The sequence below is a fragment of the Aotus nancymaae genome, unplaced genomic scaffold, assembly GCF_030222135.1.
Source record: "Aotus nancymaae isolate 86718 unplaced genomic scaffold, 86718_ANA_hifiasm-v0.15.2.pri h1tg000011l, whole genome shotgun sequence".
NCBI lineage: Eukaryota > Metazoa > Chordata > Mammalia > Primates > Aotidae > Aotus > Aotus nancymaae.
The window spans coordinates 64,457,846-64,480,964 of record NW_026988422.1 but is presented as its reverse complement, the minus strand read 5'-3'; the positions used below and the strand labels follow the sequence as shown (position 1 = coordinate 64,480,964).

The 23,119-nt window shown below is 35.4% G+C and overlaps 1 protein-coding gene across 1 annotated transcript in view; it reads left to right on the top strand.

Annotated features, from left to right (window-relative positions):
• CEP128 (centrosomal protein 128) overlaps positions 1 to 23,119 on the top strand; it is a 449,972-nt gene that overhangs the window by 73,789 nt on the left and 353,064 nt on the right. The window contains exon 9 of the mRNA XM_064375102.1: positions 15,377 to 15,493. Within this exon, the coding sequence (XP_064231172.1) occupies positions 15,377 to 15,493 (117 nt within the window). The remainder of the gene's footprint in view (positions 1 to 15,376; positions 15,494 to 23,119) is intronic.

Sequence of the window (23,119 nt, the reverse complement as noted above, 5' to 3'; positions counted from 1 at the left end):
TTCCTTCTGGCAGTCAGGCCTCTCTGCTCTAGGACTGCTGGAGGTCCTCTGCAAACCCTGCTTGCCTGAGGATCACCTGCAGCAGCTGCAGAACAGTAAGGGTTGCTGCCAGTTTCTTCTTCTGTTATCTTCGTCCCAGAAGGATACCCTCCAGATGTCAACCTGAGCTCTCCTTTATGAGGTGTCTCTTTGGATATACGGGGTTAGGGGAGCTGCTTGAGGAGACAGCCTGTTCCTTATAGGAGCTCAAGTGCTGAACCGTGAGCTCCATTGTTCCGTTCATACCTGCTGGGCAGGTATGTTTAAGTCTGCTGCAGCGGAACTCATAACCACCTTTTTTCCTAGGTGCTCTGTCCTGGGTAGTTGGGGCTTTATTTATAAGTTCCTGACATGCTGCTACCTTTTTTCAGAGATGCCTTGTGCAGTAATGAGTTAGCCTAGTCACTGTCTGCCAGCAGAGGTGTTGCTGAACTGCCATGGGCTCTGCCCAGCTGCTGTGTGAACTTCCTTGTGGTTTTGTTTATAGAGATATAGTTAGAACTGCCTCAGTAATGGCGGTCTGCCTCAGTAATGGTAGACTGCCTCTGTAATGGCAGACTGCCTCGATAATGGTGGACGCCCTTCCACCACAGAGCTGGACCATCCTCGGTCCAGCTGTGCTTACTGTGAAACTCTCAATCCAGAGTGTTTCAGATTGTTGGTCTTTGTGGGGGTGGGACCCGCAGAGCCAGATCACCTGGCTCCCGGTTTTAGCACCCTTTTTTTTTCTTTCCCTGGCATTCCAGGTGCCAGTTGAAATGGCTGCCCAGATTTGTGCGAGTTTTTGTGCAGAGACCTGCTGTGCTGGCTGAAACAGCTGTGCTGGAAACTTGTGGCGCTTTTCAGCCTGGGAATCTCCTGGTCTATAGGCAGTAATAACTCATTTGGAAATGTGGTGATCATTCACCCTCTGGGTTGTTCTCACTGGGAACTGCACTCCAGAGCTGTTCCTGTTTGGCCATCTTGGATCCCAGCTTTTGGATTTTCTCATGGTTCAATCTGTGTAGGTTGTGTGTGTCTAGGAGTTTTCTTCTAGATTTTCTAATTTATTGGTATATAAGTTACTCATAGTAGCACTAATGGTCCTTTGAATTTCTGCAATAGCAGTTGTAATGTACCCATTTTCACCTCTAATTTTACTTATTTGTGTCCTCTCCATTTTTTTCTTAGTTTGGCTAAAGGTTTGTCCATTTTATTTATCTTTTCAAAAAACCAAGTTTTCATTTCATTGATCTTTTGTGTTTTCTTAGTTTTAATTTCATTTATTTCTACTCCAGTCTTTATTATAATTTTTTCTAATTTGGCGTTTGGTTTATTCTTACTTCTTCAGTTTTTTTTAATGCTATCATAAATGGAACTATTTTCCTGATTTCTTTTTCAGTTAGGTGGTTGTGTATAAAAATGTAGTAATTTTTATGTGTTGATTTTGTATCCTGTACTGAACTAATTATTTTAATTAGTTTTTTGGTGGGATCTTTGAAGTCTTTGATGTATAGAACATTTCCTCTGCAAATAGAGATAACTTTACTTCTTTTCCAGTTGTATGCATTTTATTTCTTTTTCTTGTCGGATTGTTCTTGCTGGTACTTTTAGTACTTTGCTGAATAGAAATAGTGAGAGGGAGCATCCTTGCCTTGTTCTGGATCTTAATGGAAAAGCTTCAGTTTTTCTTCATTTTTATAATGCCTATTATGGGCTTTTGGTAAATGGCTCTTATTATATTGAGGAACTTTTCTTATATGCATAAATTGTTGACAGTGTTTATCAAGAAAGTATGTTGAACGTTGTTAAATGCTTTTTTTTGCATCAGTTGAAATTATTATGTGGTCTTTATCTTTTGTTCTGTTAATATGGTGTATGATACTGGTTTGCATATGTTCAGTCAGCCTTGCATGCTAGGGATAAATCCTATTTAGTCATGATGTATAATTTTTTTGATGTGTTGTTGGCTTTGGTTTGCAAATATTTTATTGAGGATTTGCATCAGTGTTCATCAGAAAGATTGCCCTATAGCTTTCTTTTCTTGTGATGTCTTTATCTGACTTAGGTGTCAAAGTGATGCTCCTTCATAAATGTGTTTTGATGTATTTCTTCTAGCTCCACTTTTTGGAATAGTATAAGAAGTTTTGATATTAATTCTGACTGCTTTTAAAAACTGTCTTTGATTTTTTACAGTTTGATTATAATATGACTTGAAGAGAATCTCTTTGAGTTGAATCTATTTGTGAACATTTGAGCTTCATAGATATGGATATCTGTATCTTTTCCAAGACTTGGGAGGTTTTCAGTAATTATTTCATTAAGTAAACGTTCTTTTCTCTTTATGAAATTCCCATAATGTGAACATTTGTTTGCTTAATGGTTGTTTTATAAGTCTTTACTCTTTTTCATTCTTTTTTTCCCCTCTGGCAGAGTCATTTCAAAATATTCCTCTTCAAATTCACAGATTCTCTCTTCTGTTTGATCTAGTCTGCTATTGTAGCTCTCAATTTTATTTTTATCTCATTGATTGAATTCTTCAAGATTTATGTTTGGTTCTTTTTTTAATGATACCTATCTCTTTGTTGAATTTCTCATTCAGATCATGAATTGTTTTCCTGTTTTTATTGAATTGTCTATTTGTATTTTCTTGCATCTCATTGGATTTTTTAGAGTATTATTTTGAAATTCCTTTGGGGCAATTTATAAATTTTTGTTTCTTTGGGATCATTTACAGTATAATTATTACGGTCCTTTGGTGGTGTCATATTTCCTTGCTTTATCATTTTTTTCTGTGCCCCTGTGTTAATTTCTGCTTATCTGGTGGTACAGTCACTCCTTCCAAACTCTACGAGTGGCTTTTGTAAGAGAAAGGGAAAACTTTTAGCTGCAGATGGACCTGAAAGTCCTGTCTTGGCAGCTTTAAGTGTTTCTGGTTCACCATTACTGCTGTGTATAGCCCTTCAGGATTCCAGTTCAAAGGCTAAGAGAGTGATTAATCAGGGACCCATTACTTGCAAGTCTCTTAACTCAACTGTTTTTCTCATTTAACCTTAAGAATCTGGTAAAAACTCTGTTCAGCTTCTCAGTGTCTCAGATGCCTTTTCTGAAATGAGCTGATATTTCAGGAGGCAAAGTGGTTCTAAAGGATAGACTATTCTCTCTGAGTTTCTTTCTTCTGCATGTTATTCTCATATTTCCTTAGTACTTCTTAACTTCTCAGTTTTAAAACACAATTTTGTTTAAAATACTCTTTCTAGCTTTCTAGTTATTTTCATCTGAATTATCTAGTCTGTTATTTTTGGAAGTGAAACTCCTTTAATCTTTTTTTTTTTTTAATATATCAGATGTCATTAATATATTTGCTATGTCTTTTCTTTTTCTTTTTTTTTTTTTTGAGACAGATTCTCACTTTGTCGTCCAGGCTGGAATGTAGTGGTGTGATCTTGGCTCACTGCAACCTCTGCCTCTCAGGTTCAAGTGATTCTCCTTCCTCAGCCTCCTGAATAACTGGGATTATAGGTGTGTGCCATGGCACTTGGCTAATTTTTGTATTTTTAATAGAGACAGGGTTCCGCCATGTTGGCCAGGCTGATCTCAAACTCCTGACCTCAGGTGATACGCCTGCCTCAGCCTCCCAAAGTTCTGGGATTACAGGCTGGGATTGCAGGCATGAGTCACCCCACCACATCCAGGCTATGTTTGCTATTTCTAATGTACAAGATTTCACTAAGTTTATCAACTGTTGCATGAGGCTTCTTCTACTTGCTACATAGATATACATCTTGTGAATGTGCTTGTCTGTTTTTATGCTGTTGATAAAGACATTCCTGAGACTGGGCAATTTACAAAAGAAAGACGTTTAATGGACTTACAGTACCACAAGGCTGGGGAGGCCTCACAATCGTGATGTATGGCAAGGTGGAGCAAGCCACATCTTACATGGATGACGGCAGGCAAAAGGAGAGCACTTGTGCAGGGAAATTATTATTTTTAAAACCGTCAGATCTTGTGAGACTCATTCACTATCATGAGAACAGCACAGGAAAGACCCACCCCCATAATTCAGTCACCTGCCACTGGGCTCCTCCCATGACACATGGGAATTGTGGGAGTTACAATTCAAGATGAGATTTGGGTGGGGACACAGCCAAATTATATCACTTGTAAATGGGCTTTGATCTAAATTCAGATATTATTAATATTCTACTGATGTCCTTGTAGACCTGAGTGAGCCATGGTTATATCCAGTTATAGTATCATGCTGTTTTTTCAAGCTGTTAGACAGTTGGAATGGTTTCAATTTGGGGTTTAATACTAGTTTGCATAGTGCACATTACATATATTGTTTCACCTTCCACTATGTGACAAGAGAACCCTTAATGAACAGTTATCATCTTATTTGGATTTCTTTCACATAGCAAATAAAACCAGTAAGTATTATCTATCTATATTCTACAGTTTAACTTTGTGTTTAAAATGTAGCCACTGAGTAAAAAGTTAGCAGTTAGCTGAATTCAGAGAAAGCTCAGACTCTTTCTCATCTTTACTGCCATGCATCAAGAATGACTCCACATCACATAAAGCACAACTGGATGTCACACCTCACTGGTGCCCAGCTCATTGGTGTAATTGCTGTAGACAACTTGCTAGTTTACCCAGCTGTCCACTCTGCCCAGCTCTTGAGGACACTGCCTTTTATATTGTCTAAACCCAGAAAATGGTGCCCACATATTATGCACCCAGTTGAATTGTTCATGTTCCAGTTCCTTACATGAAGTTACGATGTTAAACCTTGTTTTGTGCTTTCTGTAATTTGCTGTCAAGGGAAGGTTGTCTCATAATTACACAAAGGGCATCTCAAACTTTTGTGGGTGTTTGTAGTCCTGATTAAGAAACAGTTGTCCAAAGCAAAACTTAATAATAACATTGTTGGAATTTAGAAGGTCTTCTGAAGGCTACATGATGTTTGTTTCCAGGGCATAATATAGACTTTGTGACTCACTTATTCCGATTGAAGTCAACAGTTATGTTTTATAACTGGTTGACATATTGTGTTGTATTTGTGAATTCATGATAACCTGCTGTCGAAAAGATGATTTCATTATTTGAGTGTTAAGCTTCTCAGAGGCTGCAGTTATTTCCCCTGCTTCAGATTTAAATTTAAAATAAAATTACCAAAATGATGCACATTCACTGTGACAAACTTAAGTATTGTACATACATAAACTGAAAATAAATGACTCCCTCATCTCTTGCCAGTTTCGCTTTCTACTGATAAGCACTGTTAATCACACTTATTGTGTGTTATTCTGAGGCTATGATTGTTTATCATGCATCTTTTCAGTAACTAAAATATATCTTGGAAGCTTATGGAACACATTTTTCTTTGAAAGACCAACAGTTTTGGATGCTGTCATGTATGCCAACATTTGATTGGTTAATCTTTTGTGAATCATAAATATTTTTTGTTTATGTCAAGTTGCCTATTGGAAGGGAATAGTTATTGTTTATATTATGATATCATGGAAAATATTTTTATTAACACTTAATTATGGTGATAAGCAATCAATATTGCATAGGCCTTATACCATAGGGGAAATTTCAGTTTATTAGTTGTCTAGATTTTATCGAGTTGACTGTGATGTGACTCAATGTTGTTTGATTATTTATGAAGGAAAAAGTCAATTCTATTTTAGTTTTCTATAGGATGATCACTATTAAAAATAAAAATGTAAACATGGATCCAGCTGTTTCTGGAAGGGCTGACCATCAATAGAATTTATAAGAATTCTGTCAATACTGCACTTAGAATAACATGATTATTGCATAGATTACAGCAGCAGGATATATAACATTTATTTAAGTAGACTTTGGAGCACCAGGTATTATTAAAGATCTGAGGAATCAATGTATTGAAAAGCAAGAATACAATCTTTTAAACAGAATACTTTTTCTTTTGTTTGACCTCCTTTTATTAAATACGAATCTTAAAAGCCATTCTATTTTGTATTCTTGTTATTTTGCTATTTTTATAACCAAATATGGATATTTATTAATTTTTGGCATTCTAGTATTAAAGTTAGTTGATAATGATATCCTGACAAATATGAATTTTTTAGTACTGGATTACATTTGTAATATTTTCCTCCTTAGGTCTCAGAGATAGAAAAAATAAAGAAGTACTAAAATATGCTTTCTTTAAAATAATTCTTATTCTTAGGAATTATGTCATCACTTAAAAGCTATAAATATACGATATGTCTTTGGGTTAAGGTCCACAACCTTCATTTAGGGCTGTTTTTACTTACTTTGGTCTTCCCTGTCTCAGGAAATGGCATCACATTCCATCCCGCTTCTTAAGCTGATCACCAAGGATTCACCTAGATCCATTTCTTTACACCAGACCTCTAGTCCGTTACAAAATCCTGTTCTTTAATTTCTGAAATTAAAATTTAATTTCTGACAATTTAATTTCTGAAATCTTGCTGAAGTCCATCTACTTCTAATACTACTTTTCAAGCTACCATCTCTTCTCAGTTGGTTTACTACAGTGACATCCATTGAAGTCGATCCCTCTGGTCCCATACCTGCCTTTATCTGTGCTTCTCACTGCAGCCATATTATTTTTTTACTTGTCATTATGTTTCATTATTTCTCCAGGTTTAAAAATCCTACCTGGGTTTCTTTTGTTCCAAATTCCTTACCATAGTCTATGGTGCCTATATTATGTGGCTTTCTCTTTATATCTTGATATTTTTTTCCTACTGGCTAATTTCTTTTCCCAAGTTTTTACATTGCTGACTTCCTCTTTCTTTAATATTTTATCACTTTCAGAATACAAATCTTTCATCTCCTTAGGTAAATTTATTTCTTTGTGTTGTTTGGATGCTGTAGTGAATATGGATTTTTTTTTTTGAGTTGTTATGTATAGAAATGCTACTGATTCCTGTATGTTGAACTTTGATTTCTGCAACTTACTGAATTTGTTTAATACTTCTTACAGGTTTTTTTTTTTAAGGGACTCTTTAGGGCTTTCTATATATAAGATCATGTAATCTGAAAACAGGGACAATTTAACTTCTTCCTTCCTCATCTAGATGCCTTTTATTTCTTTTTCTTGCCTACTTGCTCTGGCCAGGACCTTCAGTACTACATTGAATGAAAGTGTTCATAATGGGCATCCTTGGCTTGTTCTGATCTTAGAGAAAAAGCTTTTAGTTTTTTACTGTTGAGTACTATGTTAACTGTTGGCTTGTTGTATATGGCCTTTATTATGTTAAAATATGTTCCTTCTATGTCTAATTTATTGAAAGTTTCTCTTTTTATCATGAAAGGATGTTGAATTATATTATATTAAATGCTTTTTCTGCCTCTATTGAGAAGATCATGATTTTTATTCTTCTGTTAATGTGGTATATTACATTTACTGATTTGCAGCTTTGTATTATGGGGATGAATTCTAAGTGATCATGGTGTAATGATTCTTTTAATGTGCTACTGAATTTGGTTTGCAAGTATTTTTCAGAGGACTTTTACATCTGTGTTCATCAGGGATATTGGCTTGTAATTTTCTTTTTTAGTGGTGTCTTTGGTATCAGGGTACTGCTGGCCTCATAGGATGATGTTGGACATGTTCTCTTATCTTCAGTTTTTTGAAAGAGCTTGAGAAGGATTGGTATTAGTTCTTCTTTAAATGTTTGGTAGATTTTACCAGTGAAGTCATCAGATTCTGGGCTTTTCTTTGTTGGGAAGTTTTTGATTACTGATTCAATCACCTTACTCATTGTTGGTCTGTTTAGATTTTCTGTTTCTATTTTCTGTTTCTTTATGACTCAGTCTCAGTAAGTTGGAATTTTTTAGGAATTTGCCCATTTCTTCAAGGTTATCCAATTTGTTGTTCATAGTATTCTCTTATAAGCCTTTGTATTTTTGTGGTGCCATTTGTAATGTCTCCTCATTTACTTTTGATTTTTTTTACTTGAGTTATTACTTTTTTTTTTTTAGCTAGCATTTTGTCAGATTTGTTTATCTTTTCAAAAAACTAACTTTGAGCAGAAAAAAAATAACTCCTGGGTACTAGGCTTAGTACCTGGGTGAAGAAATAATTTGTACAGCAGTCCTTTGTGACATAAGTTTACCTCTATAACAAACCTGCACATGTACCCCTGAGCCTAAAATAAAAGTTAAAAAAAATACAAAAAACTGTTAGTTTCATTGATCTTTTTTTGTTCTAATAGTCTCTATTTCATTTATTTTTGCTGCAATCTTTGTGATTTCCTTCTACTGACAGTGGGTTAGTTTTGTTTTTGTTTCAGTTTTTAGTTTTTTTGAGATATAGTTAGGTTATTTATTTGAGAACTTTTTCTAGATGTAGGCATTTATTGCCACAAAACTCCCTCTTAGAACTACTTTCTTGCATCCTATAGATTTTGGTGTATTGCATTTCTGTATTTGTATCAAGATTTTTTTTTCCTTTTCTTGTAAATTTTTTCTTTGACCCATTGGTTGTTCAGAATTGTGTAGTTTAATTTCCACATATTAGTAAATTTTCCTGTTCATTTATATCTAGCTTTATACCACTAGTATCTAAAGAGATACTTATTTTCTTAAATACATTAAGATACATTTTGTGGTCTAACATGATCTATCCTGGAGAATGCTCTGTGCATGCTTGTGAATAATATGTATTCTGCTGCTGTTTGATGGAATGTTCTGTATATCTTTGTTAGGTCCATTTGTTCTAAAGCGCAGATCAAGTCTAATGTTTCTCTGTAGCCTTTCCATCTGGATGATCTGTCCATTGTCTACAATACTACTATTGTATTTCTGTTTAATCTTTTTCTTCATATCTATTAAGATTTGCTTTATATATTTAGGTGCTCTGATTGGGTGCATACACATTTACAATTATATCCTCTTGATGAATTGACTTCCTTATAATTATTTAATGACATTCTTTGTTTCTTTTTACATTTTTTGACTTATGGTTTTCTCTGATATAAGTATAGCTATCTCTCTTTTCTTCTAGTTTCCATTTGTGTAGAATATCTTTTTCTATCCCTTCATTTTTCCGTCTATTTGTGTCTCTAAAGTCTCTTTAGGCAGCATACAGTTGGGTCATTAGAATAAGTCAGTGTAGCTGCTCTATGTCTTTTGATTGGATAACTTAATTTGTTTACATTTAAAGCATTTATTTATAGGTAAGAACTTGCTACTGCCATTTCTTAATTGTTTTCTGAATGTTTTATAGTTTCTTCATTCCATTCTTTCTGTCTTCCTTTGTGATTTGATAATTTTCTGTAGTGGTATGCTTTGACTGCTTTCTCTGTTTTTTAAATATGCACAACAAGTTTTTTTCTTTCTGATAACCATGATGTTTACATAAAACATCTTGTACAGTCCATTTTAAACTGATAACAACTTAACTTTGACAAAGAGTCTACTCTTTAACTTCTCCTCCCATTTTACATTATTGATGTCAAAGGTTACCTCTTTAAATATTGTTTATCTATTAAAATTATTGTAGCTATAGTTATTTTTAATATTTTATTTTTTGACTTTTATACTAGACTTAAAAGTAACTTAAACAGTACCATTATAGGTATTAGAGTATTTTAAATTTGAATATATTTGTACTTTTATAGTGAGTTTTATCCTTTCATATGCTTGCATGTTATTAGCATTCTTTCATTTGGTCTTGAAGAACTCTCTTTTATATTTCTTGTAAGGCAAGTTAATGGTGATGATATTCTTGCTTGGCAGCACTGCCCCTCCCATACCCCACCCCCTCCCATGCCAGCACTTTGAATATATTATTTCATTCTCTCCTGGTTTCTGCTGAGACATTCACTGATAGTCTCATAGGGGTTCCCTTCTATGTGATGAGTTGTTTGTCTCTTGCTGCTTTCAGCATTTTCTCTTTGTTTTTTTTTTCTTTTGAGAATTTGATTATTGTATGTTTCAGTAAGATCTCTTTATATTTAATCTATTTGTTATTAATTGAACTTGAAGGATCTGGATGTTCTTTTTCCAGATATAGAAAGTTTTCTGCCATTATTTCTTTAAGTAAATTCCTCTCATCTCCTTCTCTTTCTTTGCTCCTTCTGGGATTTTTTATAATGAGTAAATTTCTTTTCTTGATGGTATCTCATAAATTCCATAGTCTCTTCATTCTTTTTCTCTGTTTTTTTTTTTTTTTTTGTTGTTGTTGTTGTTGTTTGTTTGTTTCTCTGAGTGGGCAGTTTCAAATGACCTGTCTTTTAGCTCATGGGATCCTTCTTCTCCTTGATCTAGTTTGCTTCACGCTTGCTCTGGAATTATTCAATTCAGTCATTGTGTCGTGTAGATTCAGAGTTTCTGTTTTGTTCATTTCTCTCTCTGTTGAATTTTAGTTTTGTTCATGTTACAATTTTCTGATTTTGTTGTCTGTACAGAAGTCTGTCCTTTCCCAGTTTTGCTTTCTATGGTTTCAGCTTCCTGTGGTCAATTGCAGTATAAAAATAGTAAATGGAAAATTCCAGAAATAAACAATTCATAAGATTTAAATTGCACGCCATTGTGAGTAGAGCGATGAAATCTTCCATGGTCTCACTTCATGCCTCCTGGGACATGAATCATCTCTTTATCCAGTATGTCCATGCCATAGACACAACCCACCCATTAGTTGCTTAGCAGTCATATCAGTTATCAGGGTCACTGTCTCAGTAGCCTGATAGTGCTTTTGTTTAAGTAATCCTTATTTTATGAAATAATGTCTTCAAAGTGCAGAGTAGTGATGCTGACAGTTTGGCAATGCCAAAGAGAAGCTATAAAGTGTTTCTTCTAAGTGAAAATGTGAAAGTCTCAAAAAGGAAACAAAAAAATGTGTACTGAGATTTTGAATTTGTATGATATGAACAAGTTTCCTATCTGTGAAACTGTGAAGAAGGGAAAAATTGTGCATAGTATATATAGGGTTTGATACTATCCTTGGTTTCAGGCATCCACTGGGGATTGTGCAGTATATCCTGCATGAGTAAAATGAGACTACTGTATTCTCTTGTAGCTCACTGAACTTGTTTAAGATGATTGTTTTGTATTTTTTGTTAGGCAGTTTGAAGATCTCCATTTCTTTGGGATTGGTTGCTGGTGTTTTCTTTTATTCTCTTAGTGATGTCATGTTTCCCTGATCATTTATGTTCCTTATGGCCTTAGTTTCTGTGCATTTGAAGAAGTAGGCATTTTTTCCAGACTTTACAGACTGACTTTGGCAAGGGATTCCATTTACTTAATGAGTCTGTGCAGAGACTTTTGGTAGGGTCTCTGGTGGGATTCATTAGTGGGCTTTATTGCTGGTGCCTTTTTGGGAGGTGGCCTTGTGACTGGGTCAGCAGGTGGCCTTAGTTGATATCTGGGTCGCAGAGGCTAGCCTGTTGTCTGGGTTTATGAGTTTGGGCCTGGAGCCTGATTTCACTGGGACAGACATTGACTTTGGGTCTTCTTGGAGGCCCTGGATCCTGGCTCCTCTGGGGCTGGCCTGGCACCAGAGTCTACTGGTGTTGGCCAGGTTGATTGGGTCTGCAGGTGTGTCCCTAGTGCCTGGGTTCTTAGGGGTAGGCTTGGAGCTTATGTCCATAGGAGCTGGTCTGGCTCTGTGGTGAGACTTGAGCCTAAGTCTGCTGGGGTCTGCCTGGTGCTAAGATGGGCCTGGTATGTGGGCCCAAGGGGGAACGCCTGGAGCCTGTGCTTACAGGGGCCAGTCTGGTACTGAGGTGCACCTGGAACCTGAGTTCTTGGAGGTGGGCCTGGTGCCTGCATCTGTGGGGGCTCGCCTGTATATTGGGTCCTTTGGGAATGGTCCTGGCGTCTGGGTATGTACAATTAGTATTTAATGTAACATATTTCCCCTAACTTACTGGCTTAAAACAACATTTTATTTGGCACTTTCTGTGGTTTGAGTGACAGGTGTGGCTTATCTGGGCCCTTTGGCTCTGGGTCCCTTGCAGACTGCATTCTTCTCAAGGCTTGACTGGAATGAGTCAGCTTTCTGGCTTGTGAAGCCATTGTCAGGATTCAATTCCCTGTAGGTTATTGGACTTGAGAATTCAGTTTGTCACGACCTGTTGGTCAAAGACTTCTTTCGTTTCTTGATATGTGACCTCTATGTAGAGCATTTCATAACGTGGCAGCTTGCTTTATTAGAACAAGCAGACAAGAAGATGACTGGCAAGAGAGAAGATGCTAGCAAATTGAAGGTCAGTTTTTTGCAACCTAACTATAGAAGTGACATCCCATCACTTTTGCAGTGTTTTATTTATAACAAGAAAGCCCCTAGGCCTAGCCTACACTCAGGGGTAGAGGATTACACAAGTGCATGAATACCAAGAAGCAAGGATCACTGGCACCTATGTCGGAAGTTGTATAAGAGAAACATTAATATCAAAATTAAGAATAAAACTACCAAATGATCCAGCAATCCCACTTCTGAATACAAGTGGGATTGCTGGATCATTTGGTAGTTTTATTCTTAATTTTGATATTAATGTTAAAGGAAATCAGTGTTTTGAGGAGATACCTGCACACCCGTGTTCATTGCAACATTATTCACAGTAGTCAAGATATGGAAACAATTTAAGTATCTATTGACCAAAGAACAGATACACACACACACACGCACACACACACACACGTATATACACCTGATGGAATATTGTTCAACTTTAAAAAAGAAGGAAATCCTGTTATTTGCAACAACAAATGGATGAACCTGAAGGACATTATGCTAAATGAAGTAAGGCAGATACAAAACTATAAATACTGCCAGGTGCGGTGGCTTAAGCCTGTAATCCTAGCACTTTGGGAGGCGGAGGCAGGTGGATCTCAAGGTCAGGAGATCGAGACCCTACTGGCCAACATGGTGAAACCCTGTCTCTACTAAAAATACAAAAATTAGCTAGACTTGGTGGCACCTGCCTGTAGCCTTAGCTGTTCGATAGGCTGAGGCAGGAGAATCGCTTGAACTTGGGAGGCAGAGGTTGCAGTGAGCCGAGATTGCACCACTGCACTCCCTCCTGGGCAATAGAGCAAGACTCCATCTCAAATAAATAGATAAATAAATACTGCATTATCTCATATGTGAACTCTAAAAAGTCTAGTTCATAGAAGCAGAGAGTGGAATGATGGTTGCTAGGGGCAGGACAGAGTTGGGGAAGGGTCAGGAAAGTGGGGTTATATAGGTCAAAGGGTACAAAATTTCCTTTATATAGGATGAATAAGTTCTAGAGACCTAATGTACAGAATGATAACTATAGTATTCGCAAAAATAATGTTAGCTAAGTAAAGTGATAGATATGTAAATTAGCTTGACTATAATTATTATTTCACAATATATATGTATATTAACACATGAAATTATGTTTCAATAAAACTATTACTTAGAAGGAATTGAAGGCTGGGCACGGTGGCTCACACCTGTAATCCCCACACTTTGGGAGGTCGAGGCGGGCAGATCGCTTGAGATCAGGAGTTCAAGACCAGCCTGGCCAACATGGTGAAACCACATCTCTCCTAAAAATACAAAAATTAGCCAGGCCTGGTAGCAGGTACCTGTAATCCCAGCTACTAGGAAGACTGAGGCAGGAAAATCACTTGAACTTGGGAGGTGAGGGTTGCAGTGAGCCGAGATCACGCCACTCCACTCCAGCCTGGGTGACAGTGAGACTGTCTCAAAAAAAAAAATAAATTGAGAAGCAATCTTCTAAATATAGTAACTCTGTATTATCACGTATATTAGCTATGTTGGCAAAGTTGCTGATGTTTAAATAATTTTGGATATTGATTTCAGTATGTGGTTATTTGGACTGCTTTACTTTTGATAGGATTCTAATAAGACCAGCTGCCTTTTCTGAAATGTAGAAGTCATTCAACTCATTGAATTTAATCAGAGAAATTTTAACTACTCATTCATTGTCAATCTTCAGTAGATAGCTATTTGAAGGCAGAGTCTGGGGATACAGTGTAAATCTGGGCTCCCCCAAAACTTAACTACTAATAGCCTACTATTGACAGGAAGCCTTGACAATAGCATCATAGATTAACACATATTTTGTATATGTTTAATATATTGTATTCTTACAATAAAGTAAACTAAAGAAAAAAGTGTCTTTAAGAAAATTATAAGGAGGAGAAAATGCATTTATCATTTATTAAATGGAAGTTGCTCATCATAAAGGTCTCCATCCTTCACGTTGAGTAGGCTGAGGAAGAATTGGTCTTGCTATCTTAGCAGTGGTAGAGGCAGAAGAAAATCCACTTAGAAGTGAACCTTTATAGTTAAAATCCCTGCTGTTCAAGGGTAAACTAAACTTTTGCTCTGCCTAAGTAAACTTGTGCTTATTTTTAAAAATCTTTATTGAGCTATAATATACCATAAAATTAATGCTTTCAGTGTACAATTTAATGACTTTTTTTTTCCCTGTACATTTACTGAGTTATCCAGCCACCTCCATAATTCTGTTTAGAACATTTGTACGACCCCAGTAACATTCCTTGTCAGGACTTTTCTTGACTCTTTGTCATGTAAATAATTGGTGACAAAAGATTTCTTATAATGGAACAGTTTATTGCTTCTCTTATATGAATATAAATGTCTTCTCTGTCCTCCTGTACCAAATATAGACATTGTAAATTTTATTTAGTGGGCTGTATAAAGATATACATAAGATGGGTTTGAATTTATGCAACTCTTAGTAAGGAAAACTTCGTGTCAGAAAGAAAAATTCTTTCATGTTTATTTTAGTGAGTTCAAATTAAACATTTTTTCAGTTTGACTTTATTTTTTGATCTTTTACAGCTTGTTTATTTTTAGGAGATCACGGTAGAAAAGATTCACAAGCTAATGTAAAGCCCTCTTAATTATTTACTACAAATAAACATCGATACCTTCATATGCAGGTCATGCTCATGCATAATAAAATAGAAAAGAACTAATTAGATAGAACAATTTATCATTAATTGGTTAACAAATACAATTTTTAGCAAAATTGGTATTTACGTTCTAACTCACCAGAGGGCACCCTTTTCTAGTGTATTACTTGTAACTCCAATCAACTGAATTATATCATACTTCAGAGAATTTGAGGCAATTATTGGGATCCAAGTGTCGATTATTTGGACGGCAATGATGACTTTCTTTTGTAACTTTGAGTATGTTTTTTGCCAGCTATTTCATGTTAGTGTTATTAGAAAGGGCCTTGCAAACAAAACAGTCTTAAATGCTTTAAACAGTAGTGTATCTGGTATAAAATTGTCTTCTCAATTTAGTCTGTTTTTGCTTGCTCGTTCTATAATGCTACTGTTTCTCTGAATTCTTATTAAGGTTTCAGATCGGGTAGAGCGGCGGCTTCAGGAACTAGAGAGAGAGATGCGTACAGAAAGGGAGTTGGTGGAAAGACGCCAGGATCATCTGGGACTCATGTCCCTGCAGCTACAGGAGGTTTGTGAAAAACACTTTCATGGGATGTAAATCTTGAATTTGGATATTTATTTAGCCATGTTAAAATGATTATTGCATGTGACAGTATAATTCAACACATCCGAGAAGTATTAATATAACATATTGGTTATAGTTCAGTATATAGAATTAGACCTCCCTGGTTTCATACTCGCTCTCCATGTGACCTTAATTAGGCAAGTTTCTTAACTTCTCTAGGTGCTAGTTTTGTCGGTGGAAAATGGAAATAATAATAATATCAACCTCATTAGATTAGTGCAAGAATAAATGAATAATGGTAGTAAAGCACTTAACATAGTGTCTGTCATATGCTCAGAAAATGTTAACTGAAAGTATAATTATTATGATTAATTTTTCTGGGCATAGACTGGGCCAGAAAAATTAATCATCAAACTATGGCTCACAGGTCAAATCTGGCCCACTGTCTATTTTTGTAAATAAAGTTTTATTGGGGCACACCACTCCTCTTCCTTTATATATTGTCTGTGGGTGCTTTTGTGACATAATGGCAGAGTTGAGTAGTTGTAGCCCACGAGTAAATATGGCCCACAAAGTTTAAAGTATTAGCAGTTTGGCCCTTTACAGAAAAAGTGTTACAACTCTTGAATTAGGTTGTTATCAAACCAGTTCAAAATGGAGAATAGTTATCCTTTAGGTACTCTGTTTAATTTGAAACTTCAGACATAGATAAAGTTGAAAATTTAGAATAAAGAATTTCTGTATAGACTTCACTTAGATTCCCTTATTCATATTTTACCAGACTTGCTTTGTCAGTTATTCTAGATACATCCACATATATGTAATTTTTTTGTGAAATATTTTCAATTTGCAGACATGATATAAATACTTGTCTATCAGCTGATTAAAAAATCGGTTTTCATCTAAATAATTTGATATGTATGTTTTCTTTTATAGTCACAGTACAACAATCAAAATTAGTATATTAAAATCAATAAAATACTATGGTTTAATCTATAGGTTTTATTCAAATTTTGCTACTATAATAGTGTCCTTTCCTGGTCCAGGATAAAATATAGGTTCACACATGGCATTTAGCTGTCATGTCTCTTTAGTTTCCTTTAATCTTGAACAGTTTTTTAGTCATCATGAGTGATGACTTCTCAGGGTGTGAACAATTTGTTTTGTAGAATGGCTTTCATTTTGGGTTTCTTGATGTTTCTTCATGACTAGATTCATTCAGGTTATGGACTTTTGGCTTGAAACTCAGATAATTAGAGTTATATCCCTCCCATAGTATCATATCAGGAGTCGTATAATGTGTTGGTTTGTTACATTACTGGTAAAGACTGAGCACTTGGTTATGGTGTTGCCTACCAGGTGGGTTTATCCACTGTAAAGGTACAATTATTCTTTTTAAATTATTTATTTTATAGGGCAACTCTTTGGGACTTGAACATATCCCGTTTCTAGCATACTTTTGCTCACTAATTTTAGCATCTATTATTGACTCATCTGAAACAATTACTACTATAAGTACTGCCAGATAGTGATTTAAAAAAATTTATTATTCCTTCTACATTTATAAAATCCTACTGTAAGAAAGAACTTCTTGTTGTGTGCACTTATGGATTTTTATTTTATTATATTGGTTATATTTTGTTACTATCATTTTAGAAAAATTAATTTGTTGAAATTCCTTTTAAATGTTTCTTTCGTCTGTACATAAAATGTAAAAAGTAGAAACAAGAAACCCAAAAGATTCAAAACAAATGGAAATTCTTTTCATTTATGAAATGATTTTTCTAAGAATTCTAAAAATACACTTACATATGCTTGTAGATTGTTAACCTTTATAAATTGACAGATTTTTAAAAGTATTTTTTCACTGTTAATTGAAAATTAGAAACAAAAATTGTAACACTAAAATTTAATGTAAGCTGATAGAAAAATCTGCTTTTGTTTTCTGAAATTCCATTTCCTTCCATTTCACAGAAGAAGGCATACCCTTGTAAGTTGGTAATTACTTTGAAGAGGCTATGTTGTTGAATAATTAGATACAGCATGTGGGTAGGCTTTTTTTTTTAACCTTGATTTTTATACATTTGTTCTCAAAGCAAATTACATCTGGTGAGCATAAAAATAGTACTAAAGAGACAATTGTTCTTTTCTGCAAGGGAAAATTAGAGAAATTTTCTGTACTTATTTTCTTCTCTCTTTGCAGAATGCACAAAATTACAAAGAAAGAGGGAGAGGAAGATTGCTTCCCACCCCCTTTTCTTAAGACCCCAGAGCCTGGGTATTTGCATTGTAATCGTCAATTTGACTAAAAGCTTGAGCTGTGATTTGGATTCCATCTCTGACAATACAATAGGAGATCACTATTGATAAGAACTGTTTAATTTCATATTTTGTCACTTTAATATAAGCAGTGACCTATACGTTTTTAAAAAGTGGTTTTAGATTATAAACAGAGTAGTGGAAGCTAGGAAAGATTAAGCTGATGTATTTTCCTGCTCCCATGTTGAATGGCTTAGACTGTTCTGGAAAGGTCATGTTTAAGGAGAGGAAACGCTTTTTTTTCTTTTTGATTATTAAAACAGAAATTCCTATACCATGTGATAATAGTAATTGATGCATTTTTTCCTGTTTATGGTGAGGAATTAAATTTCCTGTTTATAGGTGAGCAGCTGGGCCTGAACTTTCAGCCACTGTGCTCTTTTGCCTTCTTAAAATGTATATTTCAATGTTAATGAAAAATATGACATTTAAAACTTAAGACATAAAGAGTTTTCATTAGAAATTACAGAATGCAGAGATTTGAAGATATATTATAGGGAGGCAGTCTGTAGTTTTGTCTAAAACCTGCTGCTTTTTAGTTATTTCATGGGTCCTGAGGTCCTCAGAACTTTACTTATTCCCATTTAATAAAAAAATACAGTGATAATCATTGGAAATTGGTCAAGGGAAAGCCATTTTCCTTTTCTTTAGAGTTTTTGAACAATTGTTCACTCATTTCTGTTGCTTATCCTGATTTGAAGAAAAGGGCCATGCACACCCAGGAATCCATTTTTTGAGCCTCAACTACTCATGTGCTATTGAAGCCACATGAATGCCAGATTTTCTTTATTTGATAAGGACCTTCATATATTGTATTTTAAACAACCTTGTTTTTCTATCTCATAGAGGCCTCTTATTTAAGAGAGATGAGCATTTTATGTGGGCTGTATGACATTATTCTTTTCATATTATCTTTTTAAAATTATAGATGATACTTTGAACTTTACTAATTAAATTCAAGGTTTTTTTTTTGTTTTCTTTTTTTTAAATTTTTTTTGGAGACAGGGTCTCTCTGTTGCCCAGGAATGCAGTGGCACGATCTTGGCTCACTACAGCCTCGAGTTCTGGGTTCAAGGAATTCTCCCTCCTCAGCCTCCCTAGTAGCTGGGACTACAGGCAGGCACCACCATGCTCAGCTAATTTTTTTTTTTTTTTTTTGGTATATTTGGTAGAGATGGGGTTTTACTATTTTGCCCAGCCTGGTCTCAAACCGCTGACCTTAAGTGATTTGCCCACCTTGGCCTCCCGAAGGGCTGGGATTACAGGAGGGAGCCACCACACCTGACTTACATTCAAGTATTGTTATGCCTATAACCATCAGCCTTTTCTTTGTACACAATAAAGTATATAACATTGAAGTAAATTATCATATTATAAACTCCTTTTGATTAGATGCTTGATAATATCCTGGCTTGATTGGTTAGTTTAGTGGAGTTGGGGTAGGCTTGGTGGGTGCTAGTGTTGGGAAAGAGGGATTTAGACTGTAAATACAAGCCAAAACCACTTTTTTGAAGGTCTAATATTTACATAAAATCCTAGATAAAATTTTTAATTTCTGGTTTTGCATCCTGGAAACTCCTGACTCATTTTTTACTGGCTGTTTCATGTACATTGAATATAATTTCTTCATCTTCAGCTGAATTACTTAAAATGGAAAACATGGCTGGGCATGGTGACTCATGCCTGTAATCCCAGCACTTTGGGAGGCTGAGGTAGGTGGGTCACTTGAGGCCAGGAATTCAAGACCAGACTGGCCAACATGGTGAAACCCCATCTCTACTAAAAATACAGCAACAAAAAAGTTAATCAGCATGGTGGCACACACCTGTAATCCTAGCTACTGCTTTAACTCGGGAGGCGGAGGTTGTAGTGAGCTGGAATCATACCACTGTACTCCACTAGCCTGGGTGACAGAGTGACATCCTGTCTCAAAAAAAAAAAAAAAAGAAAAAATAAAAACATGAGATAAATGCTGGAGACACATACACATACACGCTCAAACTCTTTAGAGCATTTTTTTGAGACAGAGTCACACTCTCCCAGCTGGAATGCATGGCTCACTCAGTCTCAACCTTCCAGACTCAAGCAGTTCTTTCACCTCAGCTTCCCAAGCAGCTGGAACTACAGGGGCACGCCATTACACCCAGCTAATTTTTGTATTTTTTGTAAAGACAGGTTTTGCTATGTTGCCCAGACTGGTCTCAGACTCCTGGACTCAAGTGATCTGCCTGTCTCAGCCTCCCAAAGTGCTGGGATTACAGGTGTGAGCCACCGTGGCTGGCCCTCTTCAGAGCATTTGATAGCATATTAAGTTGCTAGTTTCTCCCTTATCTGCATCAACAATATTCTGTGCTTACTTATGATGTAGGTGCCTTTAAATTAAAAGATGTTTCATAGGGACGTCTCTGGGATAGGCAAGTGCATGGAATCTTAATAGACGATGGTGAAGATTGAGTGAAAAATTAAGTGTTTAAGGTAGGAGCTCAGCTTAGTGTGACTTTTAGTCTGTCTGAGGGACAACCAGGTTATATGAACCTCATCAATAAAATAAGACCATATTAAGAAAAATTGATACTTATTTAACATTTTTCTTTATCTTATTATTATTTTTTTTTGTAAAACCTAATGAAGAAATAGCTATTCATTTTTGTCCAGAAATGTAACTGTGGCTCCAGAGAATCTGGGTAATACGGATACCACATAAGAAAAGCCTCCGGTACCCTTTATTAATGTATTTAGTTTGGACTCATTAAGGGGGAAGCTTCCATGAAACCTAGGATGTTTTTCTAATGTGTTCTTAATAGCGCTTGCGTCTCCCTTGAGGCTTCTGTGATACTTCGAGTATCACACAGCAGGGGAGAACCTAGTCAGGCAGATATTCTAACCTGGCTTCATTAACCCCTTTTCCTGCACTTCTTTTCCAGAGTCTCCTACTTTAATGGAGTCGTGGAGGCCTTTCCAAGGCTGGTAGATTTTGGACTCAACTTTACTTACCTTTCCAAGGCTCAACTGCAGAACTTTTGTTTGATCATTCACTTTACCTCCCTCTCCTTTTTATAACCAATGCCTTTTTTTTTGTAGTTATCTCTTACATTTTTGCATACAGTTATTCATAAGTTTTCCTTTCCCTATGATATTATTAGATGTTATAAATCCCCATTAAAATCACCCTCCATTGACCATCTCAGCAGCCTTTCTAATCTTGGAGAAAGAGTTTACAAGTAAATGAGAGTTTAATAGTCAAACACAATCCTGTGGAAAGCAGGAGGAAAACTCAGAGGATGTACCTTATTTTTCTTATTCTTAGGACATAAGCTGTAGAATTGAGTCCCTGGCTCACTCTGTGAGCCCCATGGGGTTTGGTAGACAGAGAGTAACACAGGCAGGGTGTCAGAGCCCTCAAACCACCAAGAGGCTGAAAGCGCTATCACAACAGGACAACCACACATATACTACTTTGTTGGAAAATGTGTGTAGCCAGTGAAAATCCTTAAACTCCTACTCTAGTGTTTGTTTTTCATGGGTAAAGTGTGTATATAGTATAAATCCGGGCTTATTTTGAGCCACACTTTTTATTCTTTTAACCAGCTCTAATCTCATTGACTATTTTTCTTCTTCTTTTGTAAAGATGGCATTTTTTTCCTCACTGTCCAGTTTCTATATTACATATTATGCGAGAGTTTTGTTTCCGATTATTTATGTTAGTTACTGTTTCTTGACATGTTGTCTCTTTTAGTTTTACCAATTTTGAACACTTTGCCTTTCTAGTATTTGAAGATAATACTTACTAAATATTTATTTAATACATTAAGTAGTGACCATATTAATACACTGTTTTGGTCCTATGTTTAACTAGGTTTTTTACATTTTTATTATTAACTATTTTGTACAAAAAGGATTTTTTAATATAGCTAAATGTGATCATATGAAATAAACATTCTCTTACAATACAGCTTTATTTATTTATTTACATGGCTGATTTTTTTCAACCTCTCTTCCCCCTCTGTTCTTTCATCATGAACCACTTCCCTTATCCCCTAAAAAAAGGAACTAGTGTTGATGGCCTGGAATGTATCCCTTTATAGTTTTCGTTTTGCTTTTAATTATCCCGGACTGATGTATATAGACTATATACACCTTTGCATATATCGGAATTTTTTGGTTATGTATTCATTTTCAGAGAATGAGATCACATTTTATAGACATTTCTGCTTCTTGCTTTTCCCTTTTTTTCACCAGTGCTTTCTGGAAAGTCATCCAACTAGTTGACGTGGTTCCAGTGTAATCTTTTATTGCCATTGATAGATCTTATTTTTCTAGAGGTTCTGAAACTGCACGTTGTTCTGCCAGCAATGGTTGAGAGTAGCTCTTTCCCCTACATTCTTACCAATAGTAGAGGTTGTAATTCTTTTATGTTTTTGCCACCTGATGAGTATAAAGTGTTAACTCATTTTTGTGTTTTTTGCATTTCTCTGTCAGTGAATTTGAGCATCTATTCACACATCTCTTGGCAGTTTGCATTTGTGCTTATATAGAGTGCCTATGTATGACTTTTGCTCATTTTAAACTATTGGGTTATTTGGGATTCCTCTCCTCCCCCTGGGTTTTTTTTTTTTTTTTTTTTTTTATAGGAGAAAGGAAGGACTCTAATTTGCTTTTTATATGACGCATCAGTTGCTTCAGCATCATTTTTGAATAAATATTGGTTCTTTCTACTCTAATTTAAATGCCACTTCTGTTGTATATCTAGTTTCCTGCAATATCTATCTGGCGTCTGTATGCTTTGCTGTTGATTTGCTTGTCTATCTCTGTACTAATATCATTCTTTCTTAATTATTATAGGTTTTATTATTTTTTGGTAAATGCTAATGAAAACTCCTTGTCCTATTCCATGAAAAGTCCTGCCAGCATTTTGATTACAGATTGTATTTGTATTTGAATATGATTGTATTAAATACAGACTAATTTAAAAAGAAGATCTTTTCTAATGTTTTCCAATAATGTTTTATAATTGTCTGTATAAAGGTCCTAGACCTCTTTTATTAGACTTATTCTTAGGTACCTTATGGTTTTTCTTTCTGTTCGGAATGGGATTTTTAAAATTGCATCCTAATTGGTTATTTATAGCATACAGGAGTACAACCGGTTTTATATGTGGTTCTAATATCCAATAATTTTCTCAGTGCCCTTTTTAGTTCTTATAATTTATTAATGGATTTACTGACATACTATCTTAGTCTATAGATAATCATATCATTTGAAATTAAAGGCAATTTAGTCTCATTCTTTATTCTTCTTCTTTTTTTTATA